The 21,636-nt window shown below is 51.9% G+C and overlaps 3 protein-coding genes across 6 annotated transcripts; 2 read left to right on the forward strand and 1 right to left on the reverse strand.

Annotated features, from left to right (window-relative positions):
• Positions 1–63: 63 nt before the first annotated feature.
• Positions 64–11,964, forward strand: stox1 (storkhead box 1). Its single transcript, XM_057046569.1, has 4 exons — positions 64–544; positions 8,270–8,422; positions 8,510–11,066; positions 11,575–11,964. Exons 1-4 carry the CDS (start codon positions 214–216, stop codon positions 11,726–11,728), a joined length of 3,195 nt encoding a protein of 1,064 aa, XP_056902549.1. The 5' UTR covers positions 64–213; the 3' UTR covers positions 11,729–11,964.
• A 232-nt stretch (positions 11,965–12,196) lies between these two features.
• Positions 12,197–17,544, reverse strand: si:ch211-198a12.6 (uncharacterized protein LOC563253 homolog). Of its 4 annotated transcripts, none has more exons than XM_057046575.1 (3): positions 17,346–17,544; positions 15,400–15,536; positions 12,197–15,257 (listed from the first exon to the last, which is right to left on the reverse strand). In XM_057046575.1, the coding sequence occupies exon 3, from the start codon at positions 14,564–14,566 to the stop codon at positions 13,487–13,489; it is 1,080 nt and encodes a 359-aa protein (XP_056902555.1). In that variant the 5' UTR covers positions 14,567–15,257; positions 15,400–15,536; positions 17,346–17,544; the 3' UTR covers positions 12,197–13,486. The 4 variants fall into 4 exon arrangements, with proteins under 4 accessions (XP_056902555.1, XP_056902556.1, XP_056902557.1 ...); XM_057046576.1 differs by lacking the exon at positions 17,346–17,544 and adding an exon at positions 16,138–17,339; XM_057046577.1 differs by lacking the exon at positions 17,346–17,544 and adding an exon at positions 16,125–17,339.
• A 559-nt stretch (positions 17,545–18,103) lies between these two features.
• Positions 18,104–21,309, forward strand: LOC130533306 (tripartite motif-containing protein 16-like). The gene is made up of 7 exons (XM_057046570.1): positions 18,104–18,761; positions 18,907–19,002; positions 19,083–19,316; positions 19,400–19,559; positions 19,660–19,791; positions 20,199–20,335; positions 20,438–21,309. Exons 1-7 carry the CDS (start codon positions 18,363–18,365, stop codon positions 20,819–20,821), a joined length of 1,542 nt encoding a protein of 513 aa, XP_056902550.1. The 5' UTR covers positions 18,104–18,362; the 3' UTR covers positions 20,822–21,309.
• Positions 21,310–21,636: the final 327 nt, after the last annotated feature.

A 21,636-nucleotide genomic window follows, 5' to 3' on the forward strand; every position in this document is an offset into this window, starting at 1 on the left:
ACAGTGGGAGGTCTACCTGCGGGACCCGGCGGACCCTCGTCCGCCCCCTTCTCCTCCCCCCTCCTCCTCTGGTTTCCCTGGGAGCGCAGAGAAACCAAGCGGTCGCTCCGGACGCGTCGTGTTCGCTCAGGGTGCGCGCCGGAGGAATGCGTGGCAGCACTCCCCGTTTCCTGCGGATTCCAGGGAGGAGAAGTGTCTCTTAAGGAGCGGTGAATGTGGACAGAAATGTCTCCCCAGCAGCGGCTCGTCCAGCTCTCCGCCGCCGCGCTCGCCGTCGTCCTCGGCCCGGACGAGGAGAGTGTGCGCGACGCCACCGGCGGCGGCGGCGGCGGGCGGGAGGTCTTCGCCGACTTCAAGGCGCAGAACCTGCGGAGCTTCTGGAATAAGAGGCTGATTAAGGCCATGAGCGAGGTGCAATTTCAGGGATGGATGGAAAACACGGTGCTTTTCATCCAGGGCAACGCCAACAACCTGGAGGTGCTGAGAGAGGCGTGGATGCGCAGAGCGCTGCGCTCACCAAAGGGATTCACCATCAAAGCCGTCGGTAGGTCCCAGCAGCTGGCGCGAGCCGTGTCACGCGTAAAACTACTAAACTACGGGTCTTAACGTCAGAACACTGAGCAAAGAGGCTGAAGTAGCTCAAAAAGTGATGAAGAGCTTCTTGGGGGGGCGCAGCGTGTGTTTACCACAGTGGCAGAGAGGTGTGAAAGCATTAAAGTGTGGAGAACAGGAGCTGCCCCCCCCCCCGCTCTCCTGGGGAGTTTTACTGCTAAACCTGGTGTCAACAATGCAGACGTCTCCCAGGCGTTGGCAACGTTCAGGACCTTAAACATCAGCTGTTTCATTGTTAAATGGCTCCCATGGTGTGTGTGTGTGTGTGGGGGGGGGGGGGGGGGTGTTCAGGGTCCCTTTATTGCCCCCAGTCTAACAAAGTTGTGTCTAATTGCATCTAATCGTTTCCACTTCTCTGCTTCTCGTCAGATGAGCGGGGCAGAAACGGGGAATGGGAACCTCATGGAGGCTCCTATAGAATGATCTCATAGGCTGGACATGTTTGACAGCTCGGGGGGGGGGGGACGGGACGGGCCGGGCCGGGCCTCGGGTGGCTCTCAGATCTAATGACAGCGTTCGCCGTCAGGTGGCCCCCGCACACGGGATCGGCAGCAGGAGGAAAACAAGGGTGGGAGTCCAAAGTTTGGTGCCCGGGACGGGTTCCCGTTGGTGGGACGCTTCACCCGCCCCCTCGCTGTCAGTCAGTCAGATCCAGCAGTGCACGGGCCAGGACAGGGCGGAATGTGATTCTGGACGGGTGGGAAGGGACCACACAAGGGGAGACGTGTGTGTGTGTGTGTGTGTGTGGGGGGGGGGGGTTGACATACCATCCTGCTGGGAGACACTTTTCTGGCTGTAAGTCAACACAAAGAGGCGAAAAGTGATGCTGGAGCCGAGGCGAGTGGAGACGGGCGGCGTCCCAGCAGCGCCCCCCCCTCCCCCTCCTGTGTTCTCGTTAGCCGGGATTTACGTCCCCGCGTTTCAAAGTCAGCGAGGGGCCGAGAGAGTGATGTCAGGTACCGACCCGAAGGGCCCGACGCTGCTCCGGTATAAATATGTCAGCGGCGGTGCCGACATGTTGTGAGTTACAGGCTGGAGGGGGTTTCAAACGGCCGCTGCTTCCTGTCTCGGGGTCGAGGACGTGGCCCCCGAACAAGTTTAGCAAGAAGGAAGGACTTCATCGGTGGTGCCTCCAGACGCCGTCCGTTAGATGAATCTGGGCTCTTCCTCCTGGGTGGTGGTGGTGGGGGGGGGTTCCTGCGGGAGGGGGGAGGACTGTGGCCCCGGGTTGACTGGGGTAAACACCCAGGTGAGGAATGAACGGGCCCCACTGGTACCGCGGTCGACCTCCTCGTCTTAGCTCCAGTGTGTCTTCAGGGTGTTTCCCAACCTTCCTCTTCACCCCCCCTAAACCCCCCCCCCCCCCTTAGGAGCGGGACATCCCGGCAATGACCATCTCGGCTCGGCGAACCTGCTGGGAACGCAATATCTGAGGAAGAGGAGAGCGTTTTAGCATCTGTTCCTGATAACAGACGCGGCTGTATTTATCTTTCTGCAGGGTCTCTGGATTTGAGACGTCATGTTCCCCCAAAGCTGTAGATTTACTTTCTCGTAGCGTGTTGACTTTGAGTGGAGCAGGTTCGCACCCTGCTGGGCTTCTGGAGGTGATTAGCTGTCACAACAGAAACCCTGGAGGCAACGCGAAACACGCAGCCCAAACTCTTAACTTAGCCCTTGAACCCACCGCTGAGAGGCGCGGAGGCGTATTTTTTCGAGTATTTCTGTCGATGTTGCATTGAAGTTGGGGAGCCGCTGAGGTTTTGAGGCTGAAAGATCTTGATGAAAAATCTGGTCTGATCTGCTGGTGACGGAGGCCTGCGGCCGTCCTGGCCCTTTGTGCTAGCATAAACCTGTTAGCTTTAGCTCACAAAGGCATAGCACTCTCAGTGTTTTCGGGCCCAACAAGTCTGAAATGCGGTAAAATTCGTAAAAATCCTCCTAACCGGAGGGTTCGTAATGGCAGTTAACTGGTTCTGCATTATTTAGTTTCTGCCGTCGCTGTGGCAGAAACTAGCGCGCAACCACCAGCTAAAACATTTATACGAAGTTGGCCGCTGTTGTAATGAGGTGTCCTGTATCCTTCAAACACAGGGCCTCATCCACGGGCCCCCCTGCTCGGCCGGGGCGGACCGTACTGGACCCTGGGTCCCCTCCTGTGTGCTTTCCCACAGCAGAGCTATGCTCACTCTGTCAGCCAAGTTTCCTCCTCCAACAGCGCGTTTTATTTACCTCGCCATACCATCAGATGGTTGGGCATTCCTGAAATACTCCATTTACTTTTGAGATCGTTTTCTGAGCGCCATCGGCTGAGAAGAGCCTCAGATCGGCTCTTTTGACCCATTTCACTTGTCGAGTGTTGTTTCTTAACACTCCCAGTGTCTCCTTTCACAGGAGGGGGGTGGTTCAAGTCCCCAAGCCCTGCGCTAATGGTCATAACTCCTCCAGATGTTAGCTTATTAACCAAGACACCCCTCGCTGAGTCTTTTCAGGTTTAAATGGACCACCCTGCCCTAACTAAGCAGCAAAGGGTCAAAGGTTACAACCTTCTGGCTATAACAAGCCACCTTTGGCCCCGCCGGCTTCAGAAGGTTTGTTAGCAGGACAAGACCATCGTGCACCGATACCATATCCAGGTGTTCGTCGCTAAATGGTCGGTTCAGCTTCTGTACTCCCACGAGTAAATTCCTGAAGCAGCAGCACTGCGACTTACCTCAATTAAACCGAGTCGAACCTCCTGTCACCATTTACGTTTACGATTTTACGATTAACTTCGCCAGCCTTATTCGGATGCTAACACCCTTTAGCAACGATTAGTTTCCTGCATTTGCATTTTCCTGCATTTAAAGCTCAGTTCAGAGGAAGTCACGACCGACACCAGCTGAGAGGATGTGCATGTGTGCGCGCACGTTGTTCTGCAGATCTATTGCTCGGTCACATCCTTCCCGTTGGAGAGGAAGAGCGATCAGTGCAAATCGGGCCCGTCGGTCTCTTTATTAGCCCAGATATCGGGCCCGACCCACGCCAAAGAAAACATTTAGAGGGATTTTCTTGAAGCCCTGATCTTACACAACCTGTCAGTGGCTGCTAAAGTTGGGGATTATTCCTCATCCGCACTCAGGTCAGACAAATGAGTCGACGGCAAATCGATTAAATTTGACTTTATTATCCGCTCAGTTTCCTGACGGGATGTTTTCTTTGCTACATTTAGCGCGTTTTTACAGTATTTGAAGGATGAAGTAATACTTTCAGCAGAGCCAGACGCATTAGAAGTGATGGATCGTATGGCAGACTTCCACGGGAGCTTTAGGACTGAGACAACAAACACGAGGATCTGCTGCACCTTGAGGTTGGTTAACTGGCGGAAATGAGCGTCATCTGCAACCAATGAGCGCCATCAGCCTGATTAAGGGGAACGGATCCGCTTCAGAAGGCTGTGCACGTAGGTGGAGCGAGGCAAGAACACCTGGAGAGGAAAAACAGTCCTTCGTCTTTCCAGCTTTATTGAGTAGTTGAGATAATTAGCTAAAAAACGTTGATTGGGATTGATATCCACTTCTGACCGAGCATGTTTGGGAAGGTAGACGGAGCTTTTGGGAGATTTTCCAAGAACCATATCCAGTGTGACCATTCATCCTGTTGATGTTAAGGGACTGGAAGTGTAAGCTAGTACGCAGCAAGCTAGCATTGTACCAGTATGGGTTAATTGCCGTGCACGATGCAAACAGAACAAAACAAAAATGCAACCTTATGCTGCAGGTGATTGTAGGAGCTGCGTTTGGAACCACAATTACCTTCTAGGAATTTGGGATAAATACAATTTATCCTCAACTTTGACTAGCCGCTACTTCTTTAGCACCGTTCGCAGCTTTAACGGTGCCAAGCTAGAAACTTTTGTTTATTCCATTTTGTTGCAAACATATAAAAACAAGGGATTTTTTTTTTGTAAATATCTAAAATATACGATTTTTGAAGGGGCCAAATAATAACGATAGTGGGCCTAATACCGATCCTTGGAGAACGCCGGTCCGGTTGTCTCAGCTGAGATGGTAACACTTGCGTTAGCACGTTAATCCTCCTGCTCGTCCCTCATTTTTGCTGCGGTCCGACAGAACGGCCTTTTAAGATCAAACGGGTACGTTTTATGGGTCGCCTTTAAATCGCCTGGACTCGCCATCTGGAGGCGACACCGATGTAGCACAGCGTGGGGTTCATGTCCACGGAGGCAAACGAGAGCCAGATCCGCTGGGCCCAGAGCCCATTAAACCTGAGGTGGGAGTGAACGAAACTGCTCTTTAGCCTGTTTCCTACAGCTGCTATCGTGTTACGTGGAGCACCTGAGGCTAAAATACAGTCCTTTTATCTTGCTCTGCCAAACACCTGCACAGGTGCACTTCCTGTGTCACAGGAACGGGCGATCCATTACCGGTGGAACGCGTTTTTCATCGGAACCACAGTTGTTGCCTTCAAGGCTGTCAAGCTTTTGGGGCCAGAGGAGCCGCACGGTCCACTTTACTGTCACCTCGCTTTAATATTTAACTGGTGGTTGAATATTTAACTGGTGTCTTCAGGTCCTGCAGGTTTTCATGGTCGCGGGTCAATAAACGTCGCTGTGAATCAGCAGTCGATCCTGAGACCGTTTCCCTCTTAAACAGTTGTACAGCAGCTTGCACCGGCGCTGAGGGGTACTGGTGCTGATTGGGAAGGGTTTCGGGCTCTTGCTGCCCTCTAAAGGGAGCTTTTCACTCGCTTTATTGGGCCATTTCTCTGCAACGCCCACGTCCGTCTGTTTTTTTGGAGGTCAACGCTCAACTTCTTGTAAAAGGCGAAGCTGAGAAACACGAGGGCCGGGTCAGCAGGCCCATCGGACCAGAACGCCTCGAAACAAAGGGAAGTGGTTGTGGGGAACCGGGAGGAGGGGCGGGACATAAATCCCAGCTGGTTCCTCCACCCATCACACCAGATCTGTACGCTGTGAATGTTTGACATTGTCATTCGGGATCTTTGCTCCGTCACAGCTTCTGGGAGTGTGTGTGTGTGTGTGTGTGTGTGTGGGGGGGGGGGGTCTGTGTGTAGGTGGGGGGGCAGGTCTGGAGTTGGTGCTGAATACCATACAGTGTGTCCTTAATGAGGGAGAGAGAAGATTAGTCTGCTCGCTCGCTGGAGCCTAAAAGATTAGACGATACTAGTATGAGATAAGATGGTGTGTGTGTGTGTGTGTGTGTGTGTGTGTGTGTGCGTGTGCGTGTGTGTGTGTGTGTGCTTGTGGGGGGGCTTTAGTAATGCTTTTAATCCGTTGGAACATGACTGCGAGAGGTCAAGGGCAAAATTCGGTGTCGATATTTGTCAGTTTCTGATCCAAATCCTTGGATACACGATCCCGTACGTGAATCCTGTCACCGAAACCGCGAAGCCCCGCCCATCTCGCCGCCAGCGGGGGAGAACGTGCAGCAACTCTGGCCCAGACGTCCCCAGGCTGAGCGCTAAGTTAATGCAATCACATATGAAATTGGACTCATGTGGCGGCGAGGCCGGCGGACGAGGCCGCTACCCCGGAACATGTGGCAGCCATCAGCGGCGCCGCCTCAGGGGTCCCGGGGGAGATTCTCCGTCCACCGGGAGACGTTATTCCTTTACAGCAGTCTGGCTCGCTGCAGCGTTTATGTCGTTATGTTTCACGTTGCCACCAGAACCAAAACTCCTCTCCAGTTTGACTCTACAGCTGCTCCGTCTTCCCCTCCCTGTTGTGACCGTGGCCGCCGGGGTTGCCATGGCACCCGTGGGGTTATTTGTGCGGAGACAATGAGTGTAAAGTCACGTCCCGGTCTTGGATTACAAAGACACAGAGGTCTGTTCCCCCTGGAGAAGAGACCAGAGCGCCAGTCACGCCTGCTAATGTTGGGCTCCATAAACTCCGATCCCCTTTCAGAACCTCTGCAACAGGACAAATGGACCCCGTGGAGGCGTCGGAGGTCGTTTGATTGCGACCCTCTTTTGCTCTAGGGGGACGTTTAATGCTGAGGAGGCAGAGGTTCGAACAAGACGGATGGAGAGCGCCCCCCCCGTCCCTCTGCTCTGGCATTTCCTCAGGGAAGTTAGCAACAATGGAGCACCAACTCAGCTGTTCTAATTCTGTGTTATTGAGGACCCGAGTTTGGTCTAAATAATGTCCTCAGAGGTGGAGGAAGTGGGGGGGGCAGTCAGACCACATCCTCTTAGAACACTCCTGTTGGAGGGGATAAGATCGTTTTCTGTTCAACCTAAAAGAATCAGCAATCAGATGAGCACAGAACGCTCCTCTGTGCTCCGCCTGGTGCACAAGTTCACCTTTAAGTTAGCTTGAATGATATGGAGAGGAATTTATTTCATTTATTACGACCTAAACTCAATTAACTGTTGAGATGTGGCCTCATTCTCAACTTTAGCCCTCTTTGTAAGCTCAATCTGGGAAGACTGGGATCTTTCTTTGGCAGTTGACTGCGAAATACTGGCCAAACTACGCGTAACGATGAATTTAGCGCAATCTTTACGAAGACTTATGTCTTTCTTCCACATGTAGGAGTCATTTGCAGGCTAGCATGGATGTATGAGCGGGTGTGGCGCGCACATATGTGTTCCGTCACGCTCAAGCGCGGCGGAGATTTGATCGGCTGTTTATTTTCGCTGCCTCGGACCCAAGTGGTTCAAGCGTGAGGGTCGTAAATGTTTAGCTTACATCATGTGCGAGCCCTGGCGCTGTCACCGAAGGCCCGGGCGTTGAGAGGAGAATCATTCGCCGTCACAGATGCATATGTTGGAGCCGAAAGCGTGCGTTTCTACACAGCCTTGCTGCTGGCACCCGAACATGTCTCATGTGCGGCGCATATGCTAACGTTAGGCCCGGTTCTCTCCCATCTTTCACTTATTAAAGTCTTTGCATTGTTGTTGATGAGCTAAAACCGATTTTCCAGACCTCTAGGTGAGGGAGTCGCCTCTAATCATCCCAGGGACCCGCTCGGTCCAGAAGCGGGCCGTGCCAGTTGGGAATAAAACCATACATTTGTTTTTGTGCTGTGAGTAATGAACTTGCGGCCATGTGATGCATTCCGAGGAATGCAGCTGGCAGGCGGCACGGCAGCAGGAATCCTCGTCCTCCTTCTCGTCCTGAACCGCAACCACATCACAGCTTCCACGGAGCCTCGACCGTTTCATCAAAACCTACAAAGATTTGAGCTAAAACCCAAACCTGGGGCCCCGGAATGCTGATGTTCGAAAATAAACATTTGGAATAATTCACCTAAACACGAGTTTTGGGACGGCGCTGACTGGATTTACCCTCTCCGGTTCTTTTTCTTCTGAGGTTTTCCCACACGTCTGTCTCTTACATGTGTAGGGTTGCATGGTGGGGTTGGTTTGGGGGGAGGGGGGGCAAGAAATATGATAGGGCCCGGCCGGCAGACCTGTGGTTATTTCTGTGGGAGTGATGGAATTCCGTGGTCTGTCCCACCACTGATGGAATTCCAGAAGCAGCCAGGCAGGTAAACATAACTCACACAAACGGACCACCGTCTAGATGGTGGTTGGGGGGGGGGGGGTGGAGGAATGCCAAACCGCCCTAACCCAGGTGTGTTTGTGTGCGCCGCACCTGTTTTGTGCAATAATCCCACCGTGTGTGTTTCAGGTGACCTGTCTCCCGTCCAGATGTCCCCTGTGCCCCAGTCCCAGTTCATCCCCCTGGCCGAGGTGCTCTGCTCCGTCATCTCAGACATGAACGCCGCCGACATCACCGTCAGCCAGGAAGCACTCGTCAGTTACATGAGCAAAGCTCACCCAGGTGATCCACCTCAACACTGTTGGTTCCGGTACTACCGTATGTTAAATGGCCCAGAATGCTTTAGCCTTTTTTCTCTTCGCATTTCAGGAATAACGATTCCCAGTCAGGACATCCTCTACAACGCTCTCGGCACTCTTATCAAGGAGCGCAAAATCTACCACACGGGCGAGGGCTACTTCATCGTGACGCCTCAGACGTACTTCATCACCAACAACATGGTCCGAGAGAAGAACTGGTGGACTTTTGGCTCAACTGACGAACCGCCCTCACCTCCTCCGATTACCTACCTGCTGAGCAATGATACGTGCGTTGACAGCTCTCCATCACTCCCGGTGGCGCACTGCAAGTCCTGCAGCTGCTTCAACTCCCAACAAACATCCAGTAATATCACCCCCGCTGTTCTACCGGCTGCCCTTCCTCCCTCGCCGGTGCCAGAGCAGAATTCTGTGTCTGTTTCTGTAAGCGAATGCACGGGAAGGAGCATAAAGTGGCCCCGGCCGGTCGACCACAAGCCCAGCGTACAGCACCAGTCCACGTCTACAGCGGCAGATTACCAGGCGAGCGAGGTCAGCAAGACGACGGCCACAACCAACGCGACTGCCCGCAAGGAAAAAGACAACAAATCGGGCAGAAAATTCGGTCTGAGTCTTTTCTGGAGGAATGGAGCTAAAAAAGAGAAGCCAAGGAAAGAATATGCTTCCTTTTCAGCCCAGTTTCCTCCGGAGGAGTGGCCGGTGAGGGACGAGGAAGACCTGAACAATTTACCCCGCGACCTGGAGCACGCCATCATCAAACGCATCAACCCCGAACTGACGGTGGACAACCTGACGCGGCACACCGTCCTAATGAAGAAGCTGGAGGAGCGGAGGGACAGAGGGATGGACAGAGTGTTGGACAAGGGTCTGGATCATTCAGAAAAGGGGGTGGACAAGGGAATGTCCACAGAGATTTTGACATACTCGAGATCCAGGCATCATCACTCGTCCAAGGCAGGAAAACGAGTTGCTCACAAGACGTCTCGCAGCAGGAGGAGGGCCCATTCCTCCCGAGTCAAGCAAAAGGAAAAGGAGGTTAAAAATAAGGCTCCCATATGTCCGGATGATTATCTAGCGAAGGAAGATTTAATCCCAGGGCGGCTCAGAGTGGAAATCCCCATTGATGAACCGGATCGAGTGGAAGAATGTGGAGCTATGGAGGAAAAATCTCTTTATAAGAAACGCATTGAAAACCCTTTCCAGACTCACCCAGTGAAGGAACCTGAAATCAATATTCCCCGAATGATCACCAGAGAGCACAGAAGACTAGAAGTAAAGGAGGCCGGCGTCTCGGGAATAGGAAAGAAGCAGCGAACTGGTTACCGCTCCAAATCCTGGGACCCACATCAGGCCAAGACCATCGCGGGAGACGGAGAGCATGCAACGAAGTCTCCCACATCTGAAGACGGGTCCAACAATGCGCCGAAAAGAGACCTTGCGGTTGATGATCTCCAAGCAGATATGAAACCCCCCAGAGAGCTTCCTCCTGACTACAGCTCAGCTTACCCGCAGAACAGCACACTGCGGATCGCTGATAAGATCCGACAGCAGAGAGGGGGAAAGGACCAGGAGGGACAAGGCAAAAATGGAAGTGTCCTGGGAGCAGAGTACACCCACCGTCCAACTATTGCTGAGCCCACAATGAGCCTCCCATATGACCCCACAGCACCCTGTCCCAAACCCTTACAGTGGGAACACTCTGTCAGACTCTCCAGTCCACTACGGGACAAGGTTCAGATCCCTGACCAGCTTTGCTCACAGCGGTACGCTTGTGAAAACGTCATGCAGGAACAGGAAGAGCTTAGACCCGTCACCATTGGTGCTAAACTGAACCCCCTAAACCCCAAGGAACAACCGGACAGTCTAACCTCGATGGACACCGAGGGCTTACTCGAGGACGACTGCCGGCTCTATCAGAGGGGAGATGAGCAGGAAGATGAGGATGCCTGCAGCTCCCTGTGTCTGAATGAAGAGGACCTAATTGACGTGACAAAACTGGCCCCTGCAGGTGTATCAAGGTGTCCAGGTCAACGGACGTTTTCCAAAAACAACGAACCCCTTGTAAGGTGTTACAACCAGAACTTTCCCAAAGCACGTGTTACCTCTGTTCCGAAATTCAGGGATGCTGCGTTCAAAGACCTGAGTTGTCCTGCAGTGCAGACCAAAGCTTCCTTCAGTCCCCCCAGAAGTGGCGACAGTAGCTGGAAACTTGGTCCCCAAGCCCAAAAGACCAGGTCCCCGGGGTCTCGGAGTGACTCCAACCTCAGGTCGAGCTCGTCGGTCCAGGGGGAAAGACAAGCCGAGGCCAACCTCGATTTGAATGGCGCCGACCCGTCTGACGTTGCAGACAGCAGCATCTTTGACTACTGTCACACCAGCGAGATGGACTCGGACGCCGACACCGTCCGCAAGTCCGCCGACGAGGGGGACAGCGAGTCTGTTCAGTGGGAGGCTGAAATGAAGATGGAGCAAGGCGACGGATTCCATGGAACATGTGCTCCTCGGAGTCACGGAGCGCCTCCGGGTAAACCTACTGGAGCCATTAGATCAGAGGCTGGAGAAACGGAGAACCGGAGCCTAACTGGAGACAGCGGTATCGATTCTCCTCGGTGGGTGATTCTCTTTGTAGCTTCAGAAGATAGTGTTGCCCCGGGTGTCTCCTTAAAAGCCTCGATTCTTGGACTCTTCCTAGCTAAAGAATGCTCCTAATCTCCTGAATAGAAATCTGACTTTCCTTAGATCAGTGCTTGATTCTTTAGCTCTGTGAGCGTCCACCAGCTCCCTTCATCCTTAAGATAAAAGGCAAGAGAAACACCGGAACGTCTGCGGTTGACCTCGCTCCCGCTTCCCCTTTTCTTTTTAAGTGAAATAAAGCTGAGCAAACGCCTTGTGACCATTTATAGCAGCGAATGTTTGCACAGAAGGGAGCCATTTTGATAATTGGGTATAATTGCAGTGCAACACTTAAGTCCTCGCATTATAATCAAAGGAAGAAAAGACACCGTTTGACATTGAACTGGCTGTGGACCCCTGTGGGGGGTAGAAATACCATCACATTGGTCCGGCGGCATGTTTATAGACGCATATTAACCATACGTGACCCTCATGTCTCCACAGGACGCGCATCAGCCTGACGTCCAGCAACACGGTCATCCTGGAGGGGCTGAAGAGGAGGGGCTTTCTACAAAACCTGGAGAAACTCCATTCCAAGAGCAGCACCATGCGACCACAGAGCTCGCTGCTCCAGCTAACGCCCGTCATGAACGTATAGCAGCCGAGGGCTCCTCTGGTGATGCCCGCTGCTACAAGAGGGAAACGTGTACACATGTATATAATTTTAAAATGATTTTTGCATTCACCACCCTGTTCTGCTGAGAAAATGTTTTTATAGACTAAAAATGTGCACGTTGCACATTTCATGTACTAGCATTCCCTGTCATAACATCTCGCATTTCTTTAACCCCATGTAACAGTTACCACTAATAAAAGTGATGTATTTTCAGTCAAGGTGCCTAAAAACATCATCACTGGCACATGATCTTTTCCGTGCACGACACCAGGCTGCGTCCCAGCAGTGAATGCAGTCCCTCACATTTCCACACAGCAAAGCCCTCCCCACACCAGAAAACATCTTTGACCTCCGCTCATAACCTGTAAAATGGCGACACCTTGTGGAGACACCGGGGAAGCGACACAACCACAATGTCCCCACAAGAACGGCGAGATCCAGAACCACCACGAGAGTCAACAACCTTTATTTTTCCATAGTGTGCCACTCAAACTGGGAAGGTGGTACAGAGAAGTTCATATGGATCAGTTACACTTTCTACTGCGAGGCCGTTGACAAAAATGAAGGAATAAACATTATGGTCGTAACAGTGTAAACACAATGTAATATACATAAAGCCAAAAAAAGAGGGAAAAATAAAAGAAAGTGACATCAAATTAAAAATGTAGGGTAAGTTAATATGGATAAGAACAAAAAGCCCTATTTTTTTTTCCAGGTACAGCTTGGCATACTTTTTTTTTCCTCTACAGAGCATGCAATAAGGCACCTATCTAACACAAGGAAGAAACCTATGCTACCGGTCCGAAGCACAACTTTTATCCAAAAGAAAAAGGAAATATTGCTCACCGCGCTCACTCCTGTAAAAACTGTTATAGCTTTCATTCCCTTTCATATAAGCCCGAGCTGTATCTAAAAAAATACATCAGCTTTGTATAAGATATTTTACACAGGACAGGAAATAGAACACAATCCGCCGGAATCAAAAAAACTTTTTTTTGGAAAAGTGGGATTCTGGTCCGGTCCTGCAGCCAAACGGGCCCCCAGATCAACACGAGCGATATTAATGTTCTATACAGATATTTAAATGGTTCCGATGCGGCTGCGGAGGTCCAGAAGACACCTGTGCTGGAAATAAGACGCCGGTCATGTGATCTGCTACCAGGAGCTTTTTATTTCTAATTACGGGTCATAATAGAACCGGGGGTGTCGGTATTGCTCTCAGTCACAACGTCCAACGCGGACACACAGAAAAACAACCTCCGGGCGGCGCCGGAACTCCAAAAACGCCGCCAACCGGCAGAAAAAGCAACCTTTGAAAGAGGACACTAGTCAGCTATACATATATATAAAAGAAAATCAAGTATTTACACGGATTCTTGATGTTGGCGTCACATGGGCGGGTCGGGGGGGGGGGCTGGGGCGCACATGCCCACAGACACACAAACTCAATTCCTTTATCAAAACCTGCCGCCGAGAAGGTGGAGCGGATTTTCTTAAGGTCACAATCACGCAGATTTTTTTTTTTTCTCCTTTAAAAGTGTCTGGGTGGCGGCGGCGGTGGCGACCCGGGTCCAGGGGCCCCGGGTCCGGCTCTGAAGCAAAGGTCGCAAAGGTCACGGTGGCAAGTTATTCTCCGCGGCGTGCTGAGCTGGGCGGGGTCAGAAGGTTGGAACCTCGCTGAACGTGGGGGGAGAGTCGGGTCGGGCTGCGAGGCCTGGCGGGGGGGAGGGGGAGGTGGGCTCACTGATCTATGTGGATCCGGTGGTGCCGGGACAGGGACGACGAATGGTTGAAGCCTTTGCCGCACTGGGAGCACCGGTACGGCTTCTCCACCGACAGCAGGCGCTGCTTGGGGAAGGCGTTGTTGGCGAAGCCTTTGGGCGCCGGCAGGGCGGCGTACTGCTGCGACGGCGGCGGCGGCGACTGCGGCTGCTGCTTGCTCTCCAGGTGGACCCGCTGGTGCCGGGCCAGGGACGAGGAGTGGTTGAACCTCTTGCCGCAGTGGGCGCAGGGGTAGCTCTTGCCCTCGGCCTCCGAGTGGACTCTTTGGTGGCGGGACAGCGAGGAGGAGTGGTTGAAGCCCTTGTCGCAGTGGTGGCACATGTAGGGCTTGTCCCCCTGCTGGTGCACCCTCTGCTTGGGGGGGCTGCTGTAGGACAGGCTCTTGCCCTGCTGGGGCTGGGGGTAGACGGCGTTCTGCAGGTGGGTCTTGTGGTGGCGGGACAGCGAGGAGGAGTGGTTGAAGCCCTTGTTGCAGTGCCGGCAGGTGTAGGGCTTCCCCCCGGCGTGCACCTGCTGGTGCTTCTTCAGGTGGCGCTTGCGCACGAAGCTCTTCCTGCACATGTTGCACTTGTACGGCTTGTCGCTGGTGTGGATGCGCTGGTGCTCGCGGAGCGTGGCGGCCGCCGCGAAGCACTTGCCGCACTGCGCGCACAGGTGGGGCTTGTCGCCCAGCACCACGGCGGCGTGGGACTTCTGGTGCTGCTTCAGGTTGGAGGTGGTGGCGAAGCCCTTGCCGCACTGGCCGCAGGTGTACGGCTTCTCGCGCGCGTGGACCTCCTGGTGCTTCTTCAGGTGCCGCCGGCGGACGAAGCTCTTCCGGCACTGGGTGCACTTGTAGGGTTTGTCCTCCGAGTGCATCTTCATGTGCTCCCGCAGGGTGATGGCGGCGGCGAAGCTTTTGCCGCACTCGGAGCACCGGTGGGGTTTGTCCGGCAGGTGGATCATCTGGTGCGACTTGAGGCTGAAGGCGTCGATCACGTCCTTGCCCATGATCTCCACCCCGGGGACGTAGGGCTTCTCCTTCATGTGGATCTTCATGTGCTGCTTCAGGCTGGCCTCCACGGCGAAGCTCTCGCCGCAGTGGACGCAGATGTACGGGTTCAGGTCCTTGTGGATCTCGAAGTGCTGGTGGAGGTCCGATATGCTGCCGAAGATCTCGCCGCACTCGTTGCACTGCAGGCCGTGGGCCTCGTGGATGATCACGCCGTTCTCCGACTCCACCGTCAGCTCGCCCCCGTGGTCGGACTCCACCTTCACCACGTGTCGCTCTCCGTCTTGAGCAGCACCTCCCCGAGCAGCGTCTCGCCCGACGCCGTCTTGATCTCCGCCCCGGTGAAGCACTGCATGTCGCCGTGCTCCACCTTGATGTAGTCGTGGTCGCTCTCCGCCACGATGGCGTCCACGCAGGTCACCGTCCCGAGGTCGCCGCCGAGTCCCTGGATCTTTAAGTCGGTGCCGTGGATTTCCAGCTCCAACCCGCGCTTCTCCTCCGTCATGATCTCCGTTTCCGCCCCATAGTGAAGGTCGACGTGGCTGTGGGCTATGACACACTCCGACCCAAGCGTGTCAAGGCCAGGTGTGTCACATTCAGTCTCTGACTCGGCCATGAGAACACACTCCAGCCCCACGACCTCCGTTTTCCTGCCGGATGAAGACACAAGGGGGGAATCGGGGGCGACAAAGCGGGCTTTGTGTGGCAGCGCGCCGCTGTTCTTGCCGGTGATCAGACCTGCGAAAGGAAAACGCGTTAATCGTCACGTCCGGGGTGTCAAAACGATTAATGCTGCAAAGCAACGTGGGAAATTATCCAGGACCGAGAGGACACGCTGACCATTATCACTGACAACAGCTCCAAATAATGAGATACTCACCGCAACCTTTAGATGTCAGAGAAACTGTTAAGGCCAAATCTGTCTGGAAACAATCCACAAGTCTTCCCAACAGCTAAGTTTGAATCTTGTTGGCCTCAAAAGTTTCAGCGTCCCTCCATAAACACTGAAGTGGAAACCTTGAATACAGGCACGGTATCAGTATTGGTGGTGATAAAGTAGCTCAATACCACCCTGCTCCGGACTCATGTCACATATTTACTTTCTAGGAGATATAAAACATCAGTGGTGCCCCAAAGCGCACATATCAGACATATGCTACAAATAAAGCCAAGCTAGCCTGCTAAATCGTGTTTTGCTAGCAAAGTTAGCCACGAGACGAGCATCGCATTACCTGCTAACGCATTAGATAAAATCAAAGTGGACCAACACATCGTGATCAAGCTTCAAATTCTAAATTAATTATTAAGCCAATGCTCCGGGGCCTTTTGTTCCGCCTGCCCGAGTAATACGTGGTGCCACTATCGTAGATAAATATATCACACAGAGAGACACTTGGGTGCCAATGTTATGGTGTTCCACAATATTATGTCGTCGCTAGCCCACAATAACAGCTACAAATAGCCATTATAGCCGCTAGTTAGCTGGCTATGATCGACGGGGACTGGTTAACGACAAAACTGCATTGTGTTAGCTGCTAATGTGTTCGCGATCTAGCCAGCTAACTAGCGTCATAGCGCAAGCACCGCGGAATCGGCGATACTTACATACAATACCTACGTTTAAACTGGGACCGAACCGAGCGATCGGATGCTCACTTTAAACCAGTTCGCGACGTGGAATTTCGACTGCCGTGGTATTAACAGGCCATCTTGTTGTGCCACACAAGCAGTTCCAGCTAACCACGATTACATGCTCGCATAAGATGGCTGCCGCTAGTGCGCGATAGCCAAGCTAGCTTCCGCCCTTACAACATGTATTGAATTTAGAGCCACTCCTCGCCTAGTGTGAGGGTGGTCGCCAAAAACACAATGAAAATGCGTTTATCGTGCAGTAAACAGCCCGCATATAACGGCCGAACTCGTAGATCAACCCGAGGACGACGTTGCCAGCTAATGCGAGGGGGTTAGCAGGCTAAGAGCCACACCATAATGCCCGTTTGGAGTTGGCTAACTGGAACAAAGATGGCTAACTGCGAGACTGCGACTAAAGCTCCACCAAAAGCCCGGGAAGGGTCGCCATAAGAACCGTGCAAAACACAAGTTTCAGACGCAACCCAGCCGAGCCTTCAGTGCGCAGAACCGTGAAATAACACGGCGGCGCGGACGCTTTTGGCGCCGTCAGATGAAACGGGACCAGAGGCTGCACAACCCTCGGGTACTGCGGCAAGAGCCGAGCCCGCACACCAGACCTCCATGGCGGCCTCGCTCCGCGTTAGCTGCTACCCAACCGAGACCATTAGCGTGTTGGCTACATAGCCATGATGCCAGGCTAACGGTGGAGCTAAGCTAAGCCCAGCAGAGCTCAAAGCTTCTCTACACTTTTGCACAACTCTGGAGAAGGTAAAAGATCCGAGCGGAAGCTCCACTAAAGGCACCCGGCCGCCCATGTTCCGTGAGTTCGCATGCAAATCCCGGCCAAACACCGCTTCGACGCTCCAGCCTGGTTTGACACTTTCCAAGTTTATGTGGAGAGAATTTAACTTGTTTCCAACGTCGCCGCCTGCACGTCTCGCTTTCTGACAGAAAACCCATGAAATCAGTGCGTATCTGGGCCTGTATTTTCCCCACCACAAAGTTCTTCAGCACCACGGACGGACACCGACCATAAAGCCCCACACAAGTTCCGGCCAGCGGGTCATTTTTTGCGGTCATTCAGCCCGCATCAAGTTACTTTGGTCGGTGAATTCGAGCGTGAAATAGCGTTAAAGCAGGATGAGGGTCATCGGTTTAAAATAGGTGAATTTAAGCATGCGCGCGCACACCCACCGTTACACTCCTTTACTAAAATGGGAGATGGCGGAGAAACAGGACGGTTCCGAGCTTCGGGCTCGCTGCAGAGCGGCTTTGTAGGCTGTGTTGGGGGTTCGTCAGCCCGCTGGGTGTCCTCTCCTCTCGGTGTGCGTGGAGCTGGCGCCGCCGCTCATCTGGCGCCAACGTCGGACGACCAGCGCACTTTAGCGAAAACAATCTCCGGCGCGGCAACGAGGCGCGTGGCTCACTACCGCCGCCCACCGACGCGGGGGCGGTACTGCAGCGGGGCGCCGCCACACACGAGAGGCGGGAATAAGGCGAGTGATTTCCCGCCACAGAGCGGCGAGGAAACGTGGACATCGACTTTTGCCCATTTTTGATGGACTCGGTTTGGGTTTTGGTTGCCTTTATCTTCAACTGTTGCATGCCTCATACATTAAACAACATGTCAACAATGGCAAAACGCTGATCCCCCCCCCCCCCCTTAAAAAATTTAAAGTGATAGGCTATTTCATGTCTGGCCAATTCAATTAATATAAATTAGCCAAGTTAGTCATAAAATAGCCTTGTCACAATTTACGCACACAGATACTACTAATCTTGTAGTGATATAATTAAAAAAATCAGCAGCTTTTATTAAGAATGTGTTTTTTAATGTAATTTTTCCAAGGTATACATTTATTGAAATCTAAAAATACTACATTTAATATGGAAACACTGTGCAGTTTTTTTTGGCTTTATTGGTTTGCTCTCAATTCTTTCTTCTGTTTCAGGTATCGTGTTTGAAGTAACACCCCCTCTTTGTTAATTAAACGCCCAACCAGGAAGACCGGTTCTGCACTGAGAGTTGACCACATAACTAACATTCTCTCACGCTGCCTCAGTCAACCTCTTTCAGTGAAGCTGTTGCCGGAGCTTATTTTCTCTCTGGGTCTGTCATCCAGCTCTTATTTTTCCACTCTTTTAGATTTTATTTCGGATTTGCATTTGGCCATCGTATCTGCTGGATATTGATCGATAGAAAAAGAAAGAATGTCTCACCACGGCGCCCTGGACTTAGACAGGTACAGCAGCCTGGAGCAGCCTCGTCGCTCCACCAGTCGGGGCCAGCCCAGGGTCCAGGCCAAACAAGGAGATGTTTTCTGTGATTTCTGCACCACGCGGCGGCAGAAGGCCGAGAAGTCCTGCCTGGTGTGCCTGGCATCTTACTGTGAGACCCATCTTCAGTCGCACTACGAGTATCCTGCCTTGATGAAGCACAAGCTGGTCAAAGCTACAGGCCAGATGCGAGAGAAGCTCTGCGCCCAACACGACAAGCTGCTGGAGGCCTTTTGTCGCACCGACCAGACGTCGGTGTGCGTTCTGTGTATGATGGATGAGCACAAAGGCCACGACATCGTCCCTGCTGGGACCGAGCGGACCGAGAAACAGGTGGGTGCTGTTAGAATATCTGCTAGCCTGTTCTTTAGTAAAGATACCCAATAAGTGGTATCGTTGACACGACACGAGTGAGCGGTTGAGCGTCAGTGTGACCAGCTGATGCTGCTGGTGATCTCTCTCGTCCATCGCTCCACAGAAACAACTCGGCACCACGCTGAACAAATCACAGCAGAGAATCGACCAGAGGGTTAAAAAATGGCAGGATCTCCGCCAGGCCGTGGAATCAGTGAAAGTGAGTAGAGGCGGGCCCGATTGGATCCAGAACCACCATCAGTGGCTGTAGATTCTGACCTGCACATTTTACCTTCCCAGCACTCGGCTCAGACGGCCCTGGAGGAAAACGAGCGGATCTTTACTGAACTTCTGCTTTCCATCGAGAGGAAGTACAACGAGGTGAAGGAGATGATCCGTTCCCATGAGAAGACCACGGTAACACGGGGGGAGATCCTGCTGGACCGCATGGAGGAAGAGATTACCCTGCTGAGGAAGAAACATAACGACCTAGAGAAGCTCTCACACACGGACGACCACATCCACTTCCTCCAGGTTACAAGCGATACCTCTGATGGGTTAGGGTTAGGGTTAGCTGTGTGTCCCCTCTAACCCCCCATGTTCTGATCATCCATCAGGGCTGGCAGTCTCTGTCAGGTCCCTCGGGGTACGAAGACCTCAACAACATCAGCGTGGCGCCGTATTACTCTTTTGACGCCACCAAACGAGCCATCTCATCTCTGAAGATACAAGTGGAGGAAACCAGCAAGATGGAAATGAGCAAAATCTCGGGAGCAGGCGAGCGATCGCACCTTTGTTTGTGTTTCCACGAGCCGAGCGGCTCTCTGCAAAGGGTTTGATTCTGGCTTTTCTGACATGCTGTTGCATCTGATCATAGTGAAGGAAGTCTACATCACGCAGGAAAACGAGGGGAAGACGAGGAGGGAATCCATTTTGCGGGATGAGTGGAAGATAAAGGAAGTACCGAAGATTAAAGAAGAGCCAAAAACGAGAGAAGATTTCATGAAATGTGAGTTTTTGCGAGATTGTTGACAGGTGGCTCATATCTGACTCAACCAGACTAAAATCTATCCCCAACAGCCTCGGATTATGATAATCTCATGGGTTTGCCCCGTATGTGTACAGTATTTAAAGGGTTTCAAGTGTACCGAAACAACTGAGAGTCTGACGAAAGCTTCACTGCTTGCAGAACAGGTTTGATGAAGAAAGACAGCAGAGTTCAGTATCACCCAGACAAACACAGCAGCTCGAGCTTCTTTTGCCACGTCGGCTGCGCGTAAATTGCAATCAAATCATTTATTCATCTTTCATTCATTATTTAGGGGAACCATATTCATCAAGCGTCTCAGTAGAGGAATGGAAGCAAGTACACAGCAAAGCAGTAACTGAATAATAATTATTTTTGCTTTCTTTTAGACTCTCGCCAGTTGATTCTCGATGTCAACAGCACTCACCCCAACCTCCATCTCTCTGAGGGGAACCGAACAGCTACGATGAAGACTGAGCCCAAGAATTACCCCGCTCACCCGGACCGATTCGACCACTGGCAGCAGGTAGGAATTCACAGAAGGTGGAAAAACATTTGCCCTCACAAGGGAAGTTCAACACGCCAGGACAGCAGACCTTGCTCCTCAGCCTTGTTCCTTCTGTTCCAGGTGTTGGGCAGGGAGAGCATTACTGGGAATCCTTGTTACTGGGAGGTGGACTGGAATGGCACAGAGATAGACATTGCTGTCACCTACAGGGGAATTCGCCGAAAGGGAAACGGGAACGAATGCAGTCTGGGGTGGAACGACAAGTCCTGGAGCCTTTACTGCTCAGATTCCAAATACTCGTTTGTGCACAACAATAAGAGCACAGATATCGCAGGTCCAGTGTCGTCTCGTATTGGGGTCTACCTGGATCACGCAGCAGGAACACTTGCGTTTTACAGCGTCTCTAATGGGATAAAGCTGCTGCACAGAGTCCAGACTACGTTTACAGAGCCTCTGTACCCTGCATTCAGTGTGTGGGGCTTTGGTACCACTATACAATTGTAGGAGATTTTGTCATCAGATCTAATATCGATAGTTATTTAAATTTATTTGTAACACATGAAATACTGTTTGTGGTGTTACACACTAGAAATATTAGAAATGGATTGTGTTGTAGTCTGTTAACCACCTAAACTGTGTTGAAAAAAATCACTCGAATATACAAATTTCATAATATAACTTTGACAATTTTGAAACTGTCTGTACATAATGCTTGTCTATAAAAGGGTGCATGAGATTAACTTTATTTTAAGTTTTTACCTTTTGTTTGACTTATTCGTAAGGTACAGTTGCAATTTGTAAGCTCCAGGGGGCAGCATAAAGACACGCTGTTGCTCAGCATGGCCCTCGCACACTAAAGTGACAGATATTTACACATATTTAATCCTTTACTTACCCAAATACTGTAGAATGCATTTCCGTGTGTCAATCTGACAATGAAATATTAAAAAAATCCTAAAACTCCTCTGCAACTTGCAGTTGAAACAAAACAATGCTCGTGTTTTTCGTGTGTTTTTCGAATAAATGATGTTTAAAAATCAAAGAACTAGCATGTTTTCCGACTACACTACGGTCGGCAAGGAAACAAAGTGTGTTGACTTTCTCTATGCGTTCAACACAATAAAATATAGAACATCTACAGACATGGGGAGCCAGGCGTATTATTAGACACAACACGTTAGTATAAGACATTTGCGTCAAAAACAATAATGTGGTAATAATACGATCGTAAAACCAAAGTATAAACCAATTTTTCCGTGCTTTTGCTGTTCACCCCGCCCCCTTGGTGCTCAACCAATAGTAAATGGAGCGAACACTTG

The sequence above is a fragment of the Takifugu flavidus genome, chromosome 11 (genome assembly GCF_003711565.1).
Source record: "Takifugu flavidus isolate HTHZ2018 chromosome 11, ASM371156v2, whole genome shotgun sequence".
In the NCBI taxonomy this organism is placed as follows: Eukaryota; Metazoa; Chordata; class Actinopteri; order Tetraodontiformes; family Tetraodontidae; genus Takifugu; species Takifugu flavidus.